The sequence below is a fragment of the Megalobrama amblycephala genome, linkage group LG1 (genome assembly GCF_018812025.1).
Source record: "Megalobrama amblycephala isolate DHTTF-2021 linkage group LG1, ASM1881202v1, whole genome shotgun sequence".
NCBI lineage: Eukaryota > Metazoa > Chordata > Actinopteri > Cypriniformes > Xenocyprididae > Megalobrama > Megalobrama amblycephala.
In genome coordinates this window covers 8,974,101-8,989,708 of record NC_063044.1, presented here as the reverse complement: position 1 = coordinate 8,989,708, position 15,608 = coordinate 8,974,101, and the positions used below count along the sequence as shown (strand labels likewise).

Below are 15,608 nucleotides of genomic sequence, written 5' to 3'. Positions count from 1 at the left end.
GATAATTTAGAGATTTCATCTGGTCGTGATGAGATATATAACTGAGTATCATCGGCATAGCAGTGAAAACTAATTCCATGTTTTCTTATAATATTGCCGAGTGGCAGCATGTATATTGAAAATAGCAGAGGGCCTAACACCGATCCTTGCGGCACTCCATAGTTTACTATCGTGATCTTAGATTTTTCCCCGTTTATATAAACAAAATTGTGACGGTCTGATAGGTACGACTTAAACCACCGTAATGCCTGTCCCTGAATACCAGTGTAATTTTGTAGTCGATCTAAGAGTATTTATGATCTATAGTGTCAAACGCAGCACTGAGATCAAGTAACACTAGTATTGAGACACAGCCTTGGTCAGAAGCTAGAAGTAAGTCGTTTGTAATTTTAACGAGCGCAGTTTCTGTGCTATGATGAGATCTGAATCCTGACTGAAATTTTTCATAGATAGCGTTTTTTTGCAAGAAGGAGCACAGTTGGGCCGATACCACTATTTCTAGTATTTTAGACATAAATGGAAGATTTGATTTTAATTTGCTAATACATTTGGATCTAACTGTGGTTTCTTAATGAGAGGCTTAATAACTGCTAGCTTGAACTGCTAGCGTGACCTAGAGATAAAGACGAGTTGATAATATTGAGAAGAGGCTCTTCTGCTACAGGTAACAATTCTTTCAGTAGTTTAGTGGGTATTGGATCTAATAAACATGTTGTTGGTTTAGACGCAGTGATAAGTTTATTTAGCTCTTCCTGTCCTATAGTTGTAAAGCACTGCAACTGTTCTTGAGGGGCGATAATTGAAGTTGAATCATAAAACGCTGTCAAAGGTTGTACGTTTAAAATTGTATTTCTGATACTTTTGATTTTCTCAGTGAAGAAATTCATAAAGTCATCACTATTAAACTTTAATGAAATGTTTTGTTCAGGTGATGTCTGTTTGATTGTTAATCTAGCCACTGTACTAAACAAGAACCATGGATTGTTTTGGTTATTTTCTATGATTTTGCATAGATGCTCGGCCCTGGCTGCTTTTAGAGTCTTTCTATAACGGGACGAGCTGTCTTTCCACGCGATTCTGAAGACCTCTAAACGAGTTTGTCTCCATTTGCGTTCTAGATTACGAGTTTCTCTTTTGATAGCGTGAGTAATACTGTTGTACCAAGGTACAGTATTTTTCTCTCTAACCTTTTTTAATCTCATCGGTGCAACAGTACCTAATGTACTAGTGAAAATGGTGCACATGCTGCTAGTCATTTTCTCGAGATCATGTGTGTGTTTAGGCACGATGAGCAGCTGAGACAGATCAGGCAGTTTATTTGTGAATTTATCTATAGTTGTCGGGAGAATTGTTCTGCCTAGTCGATATTGCGGTGCAATTTGACAAATATCATCAGTATGCAGTACGCAAGTTACAAGGTAGTGATCAGAGACATCATCACTTTGCGGTAGAATTTCTATATCGGTAGGATTGATTCCATGTGATATAATTAAATCTAGTGTATGATTAAAATGGTAAATGGGTCCAGTGACGTTTTGTTTGACCCCAAAGGAGTTTAGTAAATCTGTAAACGCAGCCCCTAACGCATCATTTGTATTGTCTACATGAATGTTAAAATCTCCAACAATCAGCGCTTTATCAACGTCGACCAACAGGTCTGAGAGAAAGTCTGCAAACTCTTTTAGGAAATCAGTATAAGGCCCTGGAGGTCTATAAACGGTAGCTAAAGCAAGAGATAGTAGTGACTTTTTATTTATATCTGAGAGTGTAACATTTAGCATAAGAATTTCAAAGGAATTAAATCTGTTGTTTGTTTTCTGAGTAACGTTAAGAATATCTCTATAGATTGTTGCTACACCACCGCCTCGGCCAATCAGACGGCATTTATTTTTATAACAGTAGCCAGGTGGACAAGACTCATTAAGACCGAAATAATCATTTGGTTTAAGCCATGTTTCAGTAAGGCAAATTAAATCAAGACTATTATCTGTGATCATTTCATTTATAATAACCGCCTTAGGTGTCAGCGATCTAATGTTTAGTAGCCCTAGCTTTAGACATTGTTTCTGTTCAGTAATTTTGTGAATTTCTGGTTTGATTACGATCAGGTTTTCTATAGATCCTTTATTTTTATTGTTAAACTTCACTATTCGGGGAATAGACACAGTTTCTATGGACTGTACTACACTCACATTTCTATCAATTAAGTGGGCAGAACACAGACTGTGATTTGAGGTTTGACTTACTAGTCATACGGTGCGAAGCATCTTGAAGATATTCTCCGACAGAAGATCAGCTCCAATGCTGCTGGGGTGCAGGCCATCAGCACGGAAGAGCCTAGGACGCTCCCAGAAAAGATTCCAATTATTTATAAAGAGCAGCTTCTGTTCATTACACCAAGACATCAACCATTCATTTAAAGCAAATAATCTACTGAACCTTTCATGTCCTCATCGGTACGTCGGAAGCGGTCCGGACACGATGATCCTCGTCGCGGGCAATGTGGCTCGTACCGTCTTTATCAGGCTCCTGAAGTCCTGCTTCAGCACCTCCGTCTGCCGCAGCCCGGTGTCGTTCACCCCCGCGTGCAGCACTACCGCTCCGATGTTCTCGTCAGCATTCAGGATCGCGGGAACCTGCGCGACGACATCGAGAACACGAGCACCAGGAAAACAGTGACTGTGCACCTTACCTTTGGCTGTGGTAGCGTGAACGTGGCGGACGATGGAATCTCCGATGAAATTTGATATTAAGAGAAAAAACAAGCAATTAGGAATCAGCTCGACGGAGCTCTGGCTCAAACAGCGCGGCAGCAACAAACGGGAAATGACGTCAGCGACGTCGGTGTATGGGTTGGTCAGACACACGCTGCGAGCAGAGGAACTTTTATTTTGACATAGTCGCCGCTTCCGCTTTTCTGGTCATGAGTATGAGGTAACACAGCTCTGTTTATCATATTAGATACATTTGAGAGTGTTGAAAATGATGTTATAACATTACTCTGTGCGTTCGCTCAGAGGTTGATGTGAGACACTTGTTTGAGACACAATGCAGTAAGAGATCGATTTTAGAATATCATATTAAATGCTGGATGGCTTGTGTTGATAAATGGCATGCAATTAATTTTAAAACGTATTGTATGATGGAGAAAATTCTGTATTACTGTTAATAAAAATAAAGCTGCATCTGATTATGCTATGTTAGCTACTTGACAAAATAGTGTTTTTCTCTGAGGCATGGTAAAGCATGGTACTCACAAAAAATAAAGAAAATTAGATTTAAACAGTAAGACATGTTGAGCTATATAACAATAATTAGTTTTCTGTCTATAAATATATCAAAACAGTTCCCTTGTCTATTAAAAAAACATGTAAATATTAAAGCTTTGGTATTTCCATGGTTTCTACAAAATAAAACCGGAAACTGAGGGTAACGCGGGTATGACGCAATTGACAGGCGACTCCTCACACATCCCGGAGCCTTGGTTAAAATTGCAATTTTCTCACGATTTACAAACAGTTGCAAACATTTGGGATATTGTAAGTACTCAAGTGAACAAAATATATAACACTGGCCTAGTGGTTTTTGTATATTTTACTGCAAAATTATTACATATTGCACCTTTAATATGCCAATTTTGTATGAAGTATTATCATTTTTTTTCACACCACTTGTACCTCAGTGTACTGCCTGGGTTGTGTTTTAATTTGTTTTTTTGTTTACTAGGCTGTTATTTTGTTAGTAAAACATTCTCTAAATGTTACAACTGTGAAGTGTAAGGATATCTTGTTTTAAATAGCATTTAAAATAATTAACAAATTTACATCAATGTAATACTTCAATGAATTTAATGAAATCCAATTAAAATCAGTTCTTTTTTCCAATGGGCTTAAAAGTCACAAGATACTTCATTTATTCTCAAACTGCTTTTATAACATTTGCAAGGAGAATACAGAATGCAAAGTGTATAAAGTATTTGATTAATTGATTGACTTAATTCCCCACATCCAAATTCAAATGTATTTATTTATTTTATTATTATTATTTTTGCTTTGTTTAGCATGAAAAGATGGGCATGGTTTTGGAGTGCAGACATATCAGTCAAACACAGCAAGAAAGACAGTTGGTGGAGGCAAAATGAGGCTTCCTGAACCACTGAGACTTCAGCTGTGCATGTATTGAACCTTGAGGGACTCCGCATGTCAAGATGTCCACTCAGACTTATTGTTACCGATACTCACATAATAACCTCTTCCTTCTAAGTATGACCTGAACCATTTAAGGACCATCCCAGAAAGCCTGACACAGTCTTCCAGCTTGTCAAGAAATATGTTGTGATCGACAGTGTCAAACGCAGCACTGAGATTAAGTAGTACCAGTACTGATATTTTACCTGTATCAGTAATTAGGCGAATATCATTTATTATCTTTATGAGCGCTGTCTCTGTGCTGTGATGCAATTGGAAACTAGATTAAAGATGTTGTCAAAGTATCAATTCAAGCTTAAGAATTTGTTTACCTGACTAAAAACAACTTTTTCAATGATCTTGGTATTTAGGGAAACGTTGGCAACGCTGTACCACAAAGCAGCTGTTATTTATATTTATGTTATATAAATTGTAATGTATAATTCACATAATATATTCATATAATAATTATATTAATTTACAATTAATATTAAACTTTGTGATATAATCATGTAGGCCAGAAAGAGCCACATTGTCTTTGAAAATACACTGGAAAGGTCACAACCAACCCCCCGGAGGCCAGGGAGTTTCCAGAAAGAGACATCGACACAATTGATTGTAAACATCAGCTGATAAAATGCAAAAATGAATGGAATATGTGCTGATACTGATATACATGTCATATTTTACCCCAAAGTCAAAAGAAACAAGGTTATATTTTGCTTAAAATACAAAATCATTCTTAATGGTCCTAGATTTTTGCTTTGTGGTATTTTGATGAGTAAAGGACAAAAATAAATAACATTCCATATGCTCTCTTTCCAAAACCCTTCCATTCAAAGACATATATACTCTTATAAATAAATTTATAAATACTCTTATAAACATTTATAGAGGTAATCATGAACATGCTATATTGATTTACACAAAAAAAATATTTCTGTTTGGCTAGTTTATTTGACAAGAAAACAAGAAAAAAACTGTAAAATTATCTTTGTTGTTTGAAGAAGCTAGATCTCTTACAGAGTAACTCAATGAAATGTCAGATAGTAGGCACAATTCTTAAAGCTTCTTAAATTTATATGGAAAATACAGAAAAATGCAAAAATACTAAAAAGTTTAGTATAATAACAAAAGGAAATTGCACATATGAAATAAAATAATTTCTTTTTAATCTATTTTAACAATCAATAAAATGAGTTTGTTGAAACAGAAAAAAATAGAAAAAAATATAATTAAATTTAATTACTATAACTGGCCAGAAACACCTTCACATTTTCATTATTTTATGTCACACATCTATAGGTGAAATATGAATGGGACAGTTTTTGTGTCTTCACTATTAGAGGAAACAATAACACTTTACTGTATAAAACTGCTTTTCAGGGGTATTCGCTTTCAGAAAGAACAGTCCTTACACTTTTTACACAGAACCTTTTTGAAGGCTTTACGGAAGTCCCTGTTAAAGATGGTGTAGATGAGCGGGTTCAGGGCGCTGTTGCAGTAGCCGATCCAGAATAAGAGCTTAAAAAGTGCTTCCGGCGGTTTACAAATTGGACAAATGGCCTGCAAGCAGTAGGTGAAGAAGAACGGGAACCAGCAGACAACAAAAACCCCAATGATGACTGCGATGACGAAGGTGAAACGCTTCTCGCGGGCGATCATGGCTTTCCTCCTGGTGTTCGGATTTCTTGCTGGTTTCACTTTAGAAGAGGCCAGCTGGCTGCCCTGAGAAGTATCGATGACGTAAGTTTGAGTCGGTGAGGAAGTCTGGTGGCCTGGCTCCAGTGCCCCTACATTTGAAGATGTCCCACTGTCATTATGTCCTTCTTCTACCTTGACATCTGAGCTGGAGCTTGAACTGTCCTTGTTGTTGTCTTTCCACCTCCATGAGCATTTCTGCTGCTGACTTTCTATTGGAGGCTGAGGCTGGGTTATGGCTTCAGATCTGGAAGCAACCAGATTGGGAACATTTGCAGGGTCAACACCTCCCTGGTCTTTGCTGCCCTGCCCTGCAGTGTCTTTTCTTGGCTCTCCTGGAGGACATCGAGTGTGCTTCTTGGCAATCTGATAGATGCGAACGTACACCAGGATCATTATGAGGCACGGGGCAAAGAATGACCAAGTGGAAGAGTACAGGATGTACCATAAATCCTCTTTGATTTTGCACTTTGGACAGCCCCCACCCTGGGTCTTATTTATGGCAACCAGTGGGGGGAATGAGATGATGGCAGAAATGAGCCACACCACCACAATGGCGCCCTTGATCTTGCGAGGGGTGCGCTGGGTGACATACTGCACTGGCTGGGAAATAGACAGGTAGCGGTCCAGGCTGATGGTACACAGGTGCATGATGGAACTTGTGCAGAAGAGCACATCCAGTGCCAATCTCACACAAAAACAATTCAAAGTACCAGTAGCCCATCAGCTCATTGGCCAGGGAAAACGGGATGACCAAGGTGGCCAGCAGGATGTCTGCCACAGCCAGGGACACCAGGAAAAAGTTCTGAGGTCCTCGCAAAGAGCGGCATGTCAGGACAGCGACGATCTCCAGGATGTTCCCAAAGATGGTTAAGAGCATGATGAGCATCATTGCAGTGGCAAAAGCAGCTGTGGCTTCAGGGGAATAAGAAGAACTGGAATTACATGCACTGAGATTTTTCAAGGTGTCTACTACTCCCAACATACTAGTAGCTGATTGCCTACTGGTACTTTCAATCACAATATTTGGAGATGTCATATTTAAGTTCCAGGCTAGACAGAGAAGTCTTTGATGTAAATTTGTATCCTAGTGTAATTCTTCCAAAAACTTTCTTTCTTTTAGAAAATTGTTGAAAGTGAAATGTGTCTTTACAGCAAAGAATGGCATCCTCCAGGTAAGGTTTGGCAAATCAAGAGAGAGAGAGAAAGTAATCAAAATACTGCATTTGTATTAAAATTAATTAGCAAAATTAATTACAAAATTACCACAGCATAATCCAAACAGCTTTAAGACACAGTTAAGTCACCCAATCTTTAAAAAGGTCTCCTTTACTGATCTGATTATAGTCCAAAAATGAGGCACCATGCACTTAACTAATGCTCAACAATCACTTACATATTCACTTAATTATCTCACTGCAACACTATCGATTTTACCTTTACACTTTGTAGTGTGGACACTGCAGGATTTTGATGTGGGGTTAAAAGGGTTAAAGGTATAAGATAAAAAGAGACACCCAGAAAATGTACATGTGAATATGTAAGTGATTGTTGAGCATTAGTGACAAACGCCTGCTGTTAACAAGCAAAATAGACACAATGAGAAGCACATGAACAACAACCGACTTCCAGCCATTACACATTATTACACTTATTTCCAGTGGTGTACGAAGTACAAAAATCTGGTACTTGAGAAAAGTACAGATATTTATCTGTATTTTTACTCAAGTAATAAAATTTTACTCCAGTAAAAGTACTTAGTAGTCCTTTTCAATTTTATTTGAATGAAAGTACAAAAATACTTGATTTTTAATGTACTTAGTATTTAAAAAGTAAAAAGTACTGATTGATGAATGTTTATTTTGTAATTTTATATAGGCTATTTTTGATTGGAAGTAGTGTATCAAATTATTAATTTAAATGTAAGTACATAGTAGTTAAGGCCACTTAATATAAAGTGGGACCAAATTTTTTTTTCCCTTCAAAAATAAAACTACAGGAATGGGGGAAACTTCTTTGCATTCAAAACATTCTTTGCTCACTGAAACCAGAATGATTTAACCTCTTTCAATAATAAGGAACTACAAAGGACAGTTCCTGAAATCCATGTGGTCTAAACCGTCACACAGCTTCTTTCACTTTTTAAAATTAGAGTTGCTGGAATATTTGTTATCTCAGCAACTCAGTTCCTGTTTGAGCAAAAAGTTTCTTTAAACTTCAAAGTAAAGTGACTGATGTGATATTACAATATATGTGACTGAATTTGGGATTAGGGAAATAACTCTGATGATATATGTGAAACACTTGCATGACTTGATTTAAAGCAGTATCCAGGAAGCCAAAGTTATCTATTTTCGTATTTTTGTAAAACATCATGAAACATCTGTTGGGTAGATTCTAAGCTTATTTTCTGAAGTTATGTTAGGTTTTTCTAAACTCAAAGATATATTTTTAAAATATATTAATTTATGTAAAACCTTCATTATTAATGGTCAGAATATAATTGGCCATTTGTAATAGATTTTGTAGACTAATCTAGATCTTCCTTTTAGTTATAGGCTACTGTATAACTCCAAAAAAATGGCAGCATATCTTAGCTTGTGCATTAATCTAGCTTATACTTAAAACTTGCCATTGCTTATTATGAATATTATTGGCTCTTACAACAGATTGCCTGTAATGTTCCTCATTAATTGTTTTAAATAAAAGTGCACACAAAATTAATAAATCTAAATGTAACAGAATAACAAATGTCAAGTCTTCTTGGATGTCTTTTTATGAACCAACCACTTATTAATTAATGTAATTTGGGTTATTATGTTTTTAAAAACTTTTTGAAATAGTTCATATTAAGATGACATGCTGAGATTTGAGGAGTATGTGTAATGGAGGACAGCTAGTATGAGCTGTAAGGTAAAGCTCACTCCCCTGGCCTCAAGAGGCTTAATCACATTCAAATCCAGACTCAAAACACATCTTTTTATCTATGCATTTGCTGATTGAGCACTGTGCTATGTCCGAACTGTTTGCATTCTATTTTATACGTATTATCTTTTTATTCTTTTAATTCCTTTTCCTGTTTTTATTTCATTTTTAATGCATTTTATTTCTTTATGTATCATCTTGTCATTTCTGACTTTTAATGCATAATAAATATTGCTGTCTGGTTGAAAGAGCTGGGAGAATTAGGAAGAAAGCATTTGTGATTAGGTTAAAATTTGGTAAATTTGGATAAGGGGACAAACCATGGGGAAATTTGAGCTGTGGTGCATGGTTAAGATATCTCTGGATTACAGTCAGGACACTTTCCAAAGAGTGAAATTTCCAAAGGGGAAATTTGAACTGCGTTGCATAGATAAGATATCTCCGGAAGGGGGATTAGGGCTGTGTGGTGCAGTTTGAGGTGTCTTGGCAAAAGGGGAGATTGAAACTTTGTTTATCAGTTTGAAGTGCCTTAACAGGTAGAGCTAGACAGCGGTCCTGTCGTGTTAGGAAGATATATTTAGATCCGTTCTTATGGATAGATCCATTTAGATCCACTCTGACAGACGACAACAACAACAACAAACTCCCTGAAACTTCCTAGCTTTTCCATCCAGATAGCAAATTTCTCTGTTTTTACTGTTATTTCTATTCCTTATGTTCTATTTTTCTTCTTCTTCTTTATATAAAGCACTTTGAATTACCATTGTGTATGAAATGTGCTATACAAATAAAATTGCCTTGCCTTGCCTTAATCGGAGAAAACTGGATGCCGTGGTGCAGTGACCTGGATGGAGGTGAGGTTTAGGAGGTTAGTGTGATGCAATTGAATGATGCACATAGATTTCAGTTAGATTTTTGGGCCTTTTGACTTTATTTAGTTAGGACAGTAGGAGGACAGACAGGAAATCATGGGAGTGAAGACAGGAATTTATCAGCATAAATCCTTATTTTTTGGTGCAAATACATTAAAGTAACTTGACATTATCATTGAAGACCAGCAATAATAATTTTCATTTTGATTACATAATAATGGCAATATATACATGTCAAAGTCAGACATGCCCCTTTGCCAGCTGTGATGCCTGGTTACTGGTTTAAACTTGGCCCTGGTTTGTAAAAGATTTTTGGGTCAGCACACCTTAATAGCTTCAACAATTGATTGCCAATTAAGTTTAGATACAATGAACCAATTAGAACCCAGTTTAGGTCAGATAGCTGCTAATGGTGGATATTTTGATGAATTGAAAGTTTTTTCTATGTATAAACTGTTTATGTACTAAAATATGTTTTCGTAGTTTGTGTTGTCCCTTTTCAGAGCAAAATTATCACAAATTAAAAAGGATTCATGCCAATATTGTCCAAAACCCCACTTTTCTAGGGCGTTTACAAACTTTTGGAGGGCAGTGTATACTACTAGTACTATACTACTATAGATGGATCAGGTTTGTTTATTAGGATTGAAGCTAAACTATCCAGGGCAGTGGCCCTCCTTTTGCACCCCGGCTTTACTCACCCAAACTTGTCAACAAGGCTGCTTTACGTGAACGTGAGTACATTAGCGTGTAGTTGTCATCGCAGGTGTTTCATATGTGAGATGAGGATGTGGCTGCATCAGGTGATGAGGCTGAAACCAGCACATCTAACTCAATTCTATTTGTTGAATTTATTTAATAATATTGCTTGTAATCTGTTGGCAAAATTTTATGGAGTAGATATAGCGTATTACTTTTTACAGTGTAATAACATTTGTAAGCATTTAAATTTACATTAAATAATGATCTGCTAATCATTATGTAACATTTGATTAATAATACTGTTAATTAGTAAACATTAACAAGCACATTATAATGTATTACATATATTATGTAATGTTTGTTAATGATTTATTAATCAAAGTTATTATAAAGTGTTACCGATTAATCAATGTTTTCTGAAGGCAAACAAAATGTGTGTATAAGAAAAATACTAGACGTCCCCCACGTGATCACTCATACGACTGTAGATTGGAAGCAAGGGTTTATAGTTAAAAGGGGTTAAAATATTAGTATTTTTCTTACGCACAGTTTAGTCTGTTGTTGTTTCATCTCTTCTGTTTCATTTCAGCCTGGACCAACCAATTAGCACAAAAAAGTAGCAAACTATGCGCAGTAAGAAAAATCAGTACCATGTACACGTTCATATATTATGCTTTGTTCACACTTAGCATCAAAAAGTTAATTTACTGCTAATGATACAACTCATACTCATACCAGAACTGATTCACCAGTATTTTCTCAAAAAGTCCTGTCCACACATGAACAGTGATTTATTGATCATTTTCCAGTAAGGTTCATATGTGTGAAAGCCCCAAGTAAAAGGGAAAGCAAAACCGTTTCAGAAATGAAATTCCTTCTCTGTCTCTTGAGGAGCTCTAGTGAACCTGGGTGTGTTTTGCCAGTAAAATCCAACCCCCTTTGAGGCTTTAAGTAACAACCTGGTTGAATGGATATCACTGTCACCACACAAGCTTTTTTGAGAAGAATTTCTTCACTGATCCAAGTAAGTGTATTTCTCGTGAATCACATTTCATTGTAATACTTTACATGTGGTTATTACAGAACTCTGTAATAGAGTAACAGTATTATAATAGTAAAAATGATAGGAGAGATCATATGTAACATTATTTTTGTCATTAAATATTTGGCTGCTTCTGACAATCTGTCATCCAAATTTCAGATCTAATAGCTTCAAAGATGTCAACAATGCTGAAATTAATTGGTGGTAATGAAGGAGATTGGTTTTCGCTTACTGGCAAGAAAAATGGTGCCAGTTTGATGAGGATATGGGTATGGGTGGGGCCATCGCAGGTGAAGGCTGTCAGGGTCTGGCTTTCAGATGGGCAAAGTAAAACCTATGGAAGCCCAGCGGGAGATCACACGGAGTACAAGTTCCAGCCTGGTGAGAGAATCACCTCACTGTCCCTTTGGGGCAACAGTAATGGGACACGACTCGGAGGCATCAAATTCAAGACCGACCGACATAAAGAATTTTTTGTGAAAATGACAAGCTGGGGTTTAAAAACCGAATACCCCATCGATGTCGGCTCTGGGTTTTGTCTGGGCGTTGAAGGAAGGTCTGGATGCGACATTAACTGCATGGGATTTGTGTTTCTCAATAACATTCAATCCGTAGTTCTTACCAATGTCAGATATCCCACTATTGAGGAAGTGATTCCACAGGTGGCATGGGAAGAAATCAAATCCGTCACATTTAGAAATGACACATCTGTCAGTCAACAGCAAACAGTTGAAACTTCAAAAAAAATAATCCAAACAACCTCGTGGTCTATGAGCGAATACATTACAGCAACATTCAGTGTGGAGGTGAAGGCCGGGATTCCAGGCATTGGAGAAGCTTCCACAGAACTCAGTACTACCGTGGGAAAAGAAAACACTTACAGTCTTGTGTACACAACTGAAAAAGCTGAAAAACTTTCCACCAAAATAGAAGTTCCACCGAGGAAGAAGGTGGATGTAAAGATGACTATTGGCAGATGCTCTTTTGATCTGTCTTACAGTGGCACAGTGAGGATGACTTGCACTAACGGCGGTGTGTTTTCTTTTCAAACCAAGGGTCAATACAAAGGTGTCACTTACACTAAAATAAACATGGACACTAAAGAATTTGATCTTTCATATCAAGATTTAACACATGCTGCATATTGTTGATGTTATTGATATGATATATGATATGGTTGTCATTGTTTCATTCTGTTGTCAAAGTTACTGCTTGTTTTGTTGATTCCTTTCACCTGCACCTAGTTTAGTTCGCATTACCCCATGTGTATATATAGCCCTCAGTTTGTTCAGTTCTTTGTCCGCCGTTGTTTGTGTATAGCACACACTGTTTGTTTGTTTTGCCTTCTTTGGATTAATTGCTCATTGTATTTTTGTTTTGATTTGTATATTAAAATTAAAAGTGCTGCATATTAGATCTGTTTTGCCTTTTCCAGCCTGACTAAACTTTAAAGGGCTGTCTGCTCCATTATTTCATGGGAAATTTGTATTTAACATTGTCTTTTTTAAATGGCCTTTTGTAATTCTAATACTTCACACACAATTGTAATAATTTTATCTCATATTATTTACTTCAAATACGTCAGTTAATTTTATCTAGTTTCATTAGAAATGCTTAGATACCTGTCGTAGAAGCCTGTCCAGAAATTTTGAATAAGTTTTAAAAGCTTGATGTTTGAAGGTTTTCAGTTTGAAGTTTAGAGTAGTTTTAAAGCTTAAAGTCTTTAGGTTTTGAAGGCAATACAGTCTATCAGAAAAAAGATAGATAGAATAGATAGATAGATAGATAGATAGATAGATAGATAGATAGATAGATAGATAGATAGATAGATAGATAGATAGATAGATAGATAGATAGATAGATAGATAGATAGATAGATAGATAGATAGATAGATAGATAGATAGATAGATAGATAGATAGATAGATAGATAGATAGATAGATAGATAGATAGATAGATAGATAGATAGATAGATGGATAGACAGACATTGCTAACATGTTTTAAGATGTCCGTAACATGTTTTTACACATCGTTAGCATGTTTTAGTATGAATTAGCACATTGCTAGCATGATTTAACATGCTGCCAACACATTTTAGCACATGCTAGCATGAATTAGATGGTTAGTTCACCCAAAAATGAAAAAAAAAAATCCCATGATTTACTCACACTCAAGCCATCCTAGGTGTATATGACTATCTTCTTTCAGACAAACACAATTGGAGATATATTAAAAATATCCTGGCTCTAAGCTTTATAATGGGAGTGAATGGTACCTGAGATTTTGAAGTCCAAAAAAGTGCATCCATCCATCATAAAAATAATCCACACAGCTCCAGTGGGTTAATAAATGCTTGCTGAAGCGAAGCGATGGGTTTATGTAAGAAAAAAATGTCCATATTTATAAATTTATAAACTACAATCACTGGCTTCCGTTAATGTCCGTTTGCAAGTCTAGTGGAAGCGTGACCTCTGATCTTGGACTCCGAATTGAACATATGAGTTCACTCTTCAGGGCACTGGACATGTACACTGTACATGTGAATAAATGAAAAAGACTGAAATAGCACATTGTCTAGGAAAACTTTACTGTGCAAGTTATATTGGTTGCACTTTATTTTACAGTATGTGCACTTATTTACTTACCGTTCAAGAAAATACTAGGTAATTTAAGGTAACTGCATGGGTTAAGGTTAGGTTTAGGGTTAATACAATACAACTGGGTAATAAGTATAATTAACTTATATAGTACTTATATTTTGGTAGTAAAACCTAGTGTTAGACATTTTATTGGTACAGAGATGAGTATGTATTTTGCTAAAATGTTTGCAACTGCTTAATTAGAAGCACCACAATGTCATCTGTTACACAGAGACTACTAAACATTTGGATTGCTTTAAAGTGCAAAGTATTAAAAATAGGCTATCAAAAGTTCTACACACACTTGTGATCTTCAGATCCACTTGAACTCTTGGAAATACAGGAAATACATCATGTAAGTAGACAAAATTGGTCAAGTGCAAAGACCGTAAGTGTGGTTATTGGGACAGGCCCAAAATTCAGTTCTGATTGAATGGAATTCAATGTAGGCAATGGCAATTGTTTATTCAAACATAACACTGAGGACAATTTTGAGGTCAGCTGAAGACAAGCCTGGTTTGCTATAGTGATGTGTCGTTCATTTTGAACGAATCTTTAATATGACTCGAGAACAACGAGTTGTCTCAGAGAGTGATTCGTTCATTTTGTGCTGACCGTGCATGCACAACATCCCATAGGTTCTGTACAGGAAACAGAAATGATTAGTTCACTTCTCGAGTCTTTCGGGTTTGAGCCGTTCGTTCATCAAGTCCCAGCCCCATAGACCGTACCAGAAACAGAAATGATTAGTTCACTTCTCGAGTCTTTCGGGTTTGAGCCGTTCGTTCATCAAGTCCCAGCCCCATAGACCGTACCAGAAACAGAAATGATTTAGATCACCTCTCGAGTCTTCGGGTCTGAGTCCTTCATTCTTTTTTCACATGATTTGACAGCCATTCACAACCTTCCTTACAAACAAGTGCATAGTTATTTTTTTAGTTTAGTTTAGTTTTTTTTTTTGCTAGTATAATTGATTTTTCTATATGAAGACTGGACATATTGGTCTAATATTTGTATTAAAAAGACTGGTCAGAAGGGACATAGTGGCATAATAAATGTTTATTGCACATATCTTTTGATAATTTTGATAATTCCTAAATATAATACAACATACAGTAAATAGTAATAAGAATGTAATGTTGTATTTGTTGCGGACACTGAGCCAGGAAGCGGTCACGTGACAAAAGAACGAAGAACTCGGACCCGAACCCGAAGACCCGAGAGATGAACTAATCATTTCTGTTTCTGCATTCAGCCTATGGGGCTGTGACTGGATGAACGAACGTCTCGAACCCGAAGACTCGAGAGGCGAACTAATCATTTCTTTTTCCGGTACTGCAGTTAAATATGGGGCTGTCATCATAATGTCTATGGCGGTCACGGCCCAGATCAGACACTGACAACGGAACTAACCACTCAAACCCGAAGACATGAGAAGTGATCTAATCTTTTTGGGGAACAGACGTGATAAATGTAAGATGACAAAAGAAAGAACGACTCGGATAGGGAGGTGAGGTGAACTAACACACTGCATAGCCT

At 36.6% G+C, this 15,608-nt stretch overlaps 2 protein-coding genes and 1 pseudogene across 2 annotated transcripts in view; 1 reads left to right on the top strand and 2 right to left on the bottom strand.

Annotated features, from left to right (window-relative positions):
- LOC125280859 (gastrula zinc finger protein XlCGF57.1-like) overlaps positions 1-15,608 on the bottom strand; it is a 1,316,469-nt gene that overhangs the window by 919,104 nt on the left and 381,757 nt on the right. The window lies entirely within an intron of this gene.
- LOC125243199 lies at positions 4,564-8,909 on the bottom strand (annotated as a pseudogene).
- LOC125243425 (aerolysin-like protein) lies at positions 11,302-12,838 on the top strand. Its single transcript, XM_048153094.1, has 2 exons — positions 11,302-11,411; positions 11,589-12,838. Exon 2 carries the CDS (start codon positions 11,606-11,608, stop codon positions 12,578-12,580), a length of 975 nt encoding a protein of 324 aa, XP_048009051.1. The 5' UTR covers positions 11,302-11,411; positions 11,589-11,605; the 3' UTR covers positions 12,581-12,838.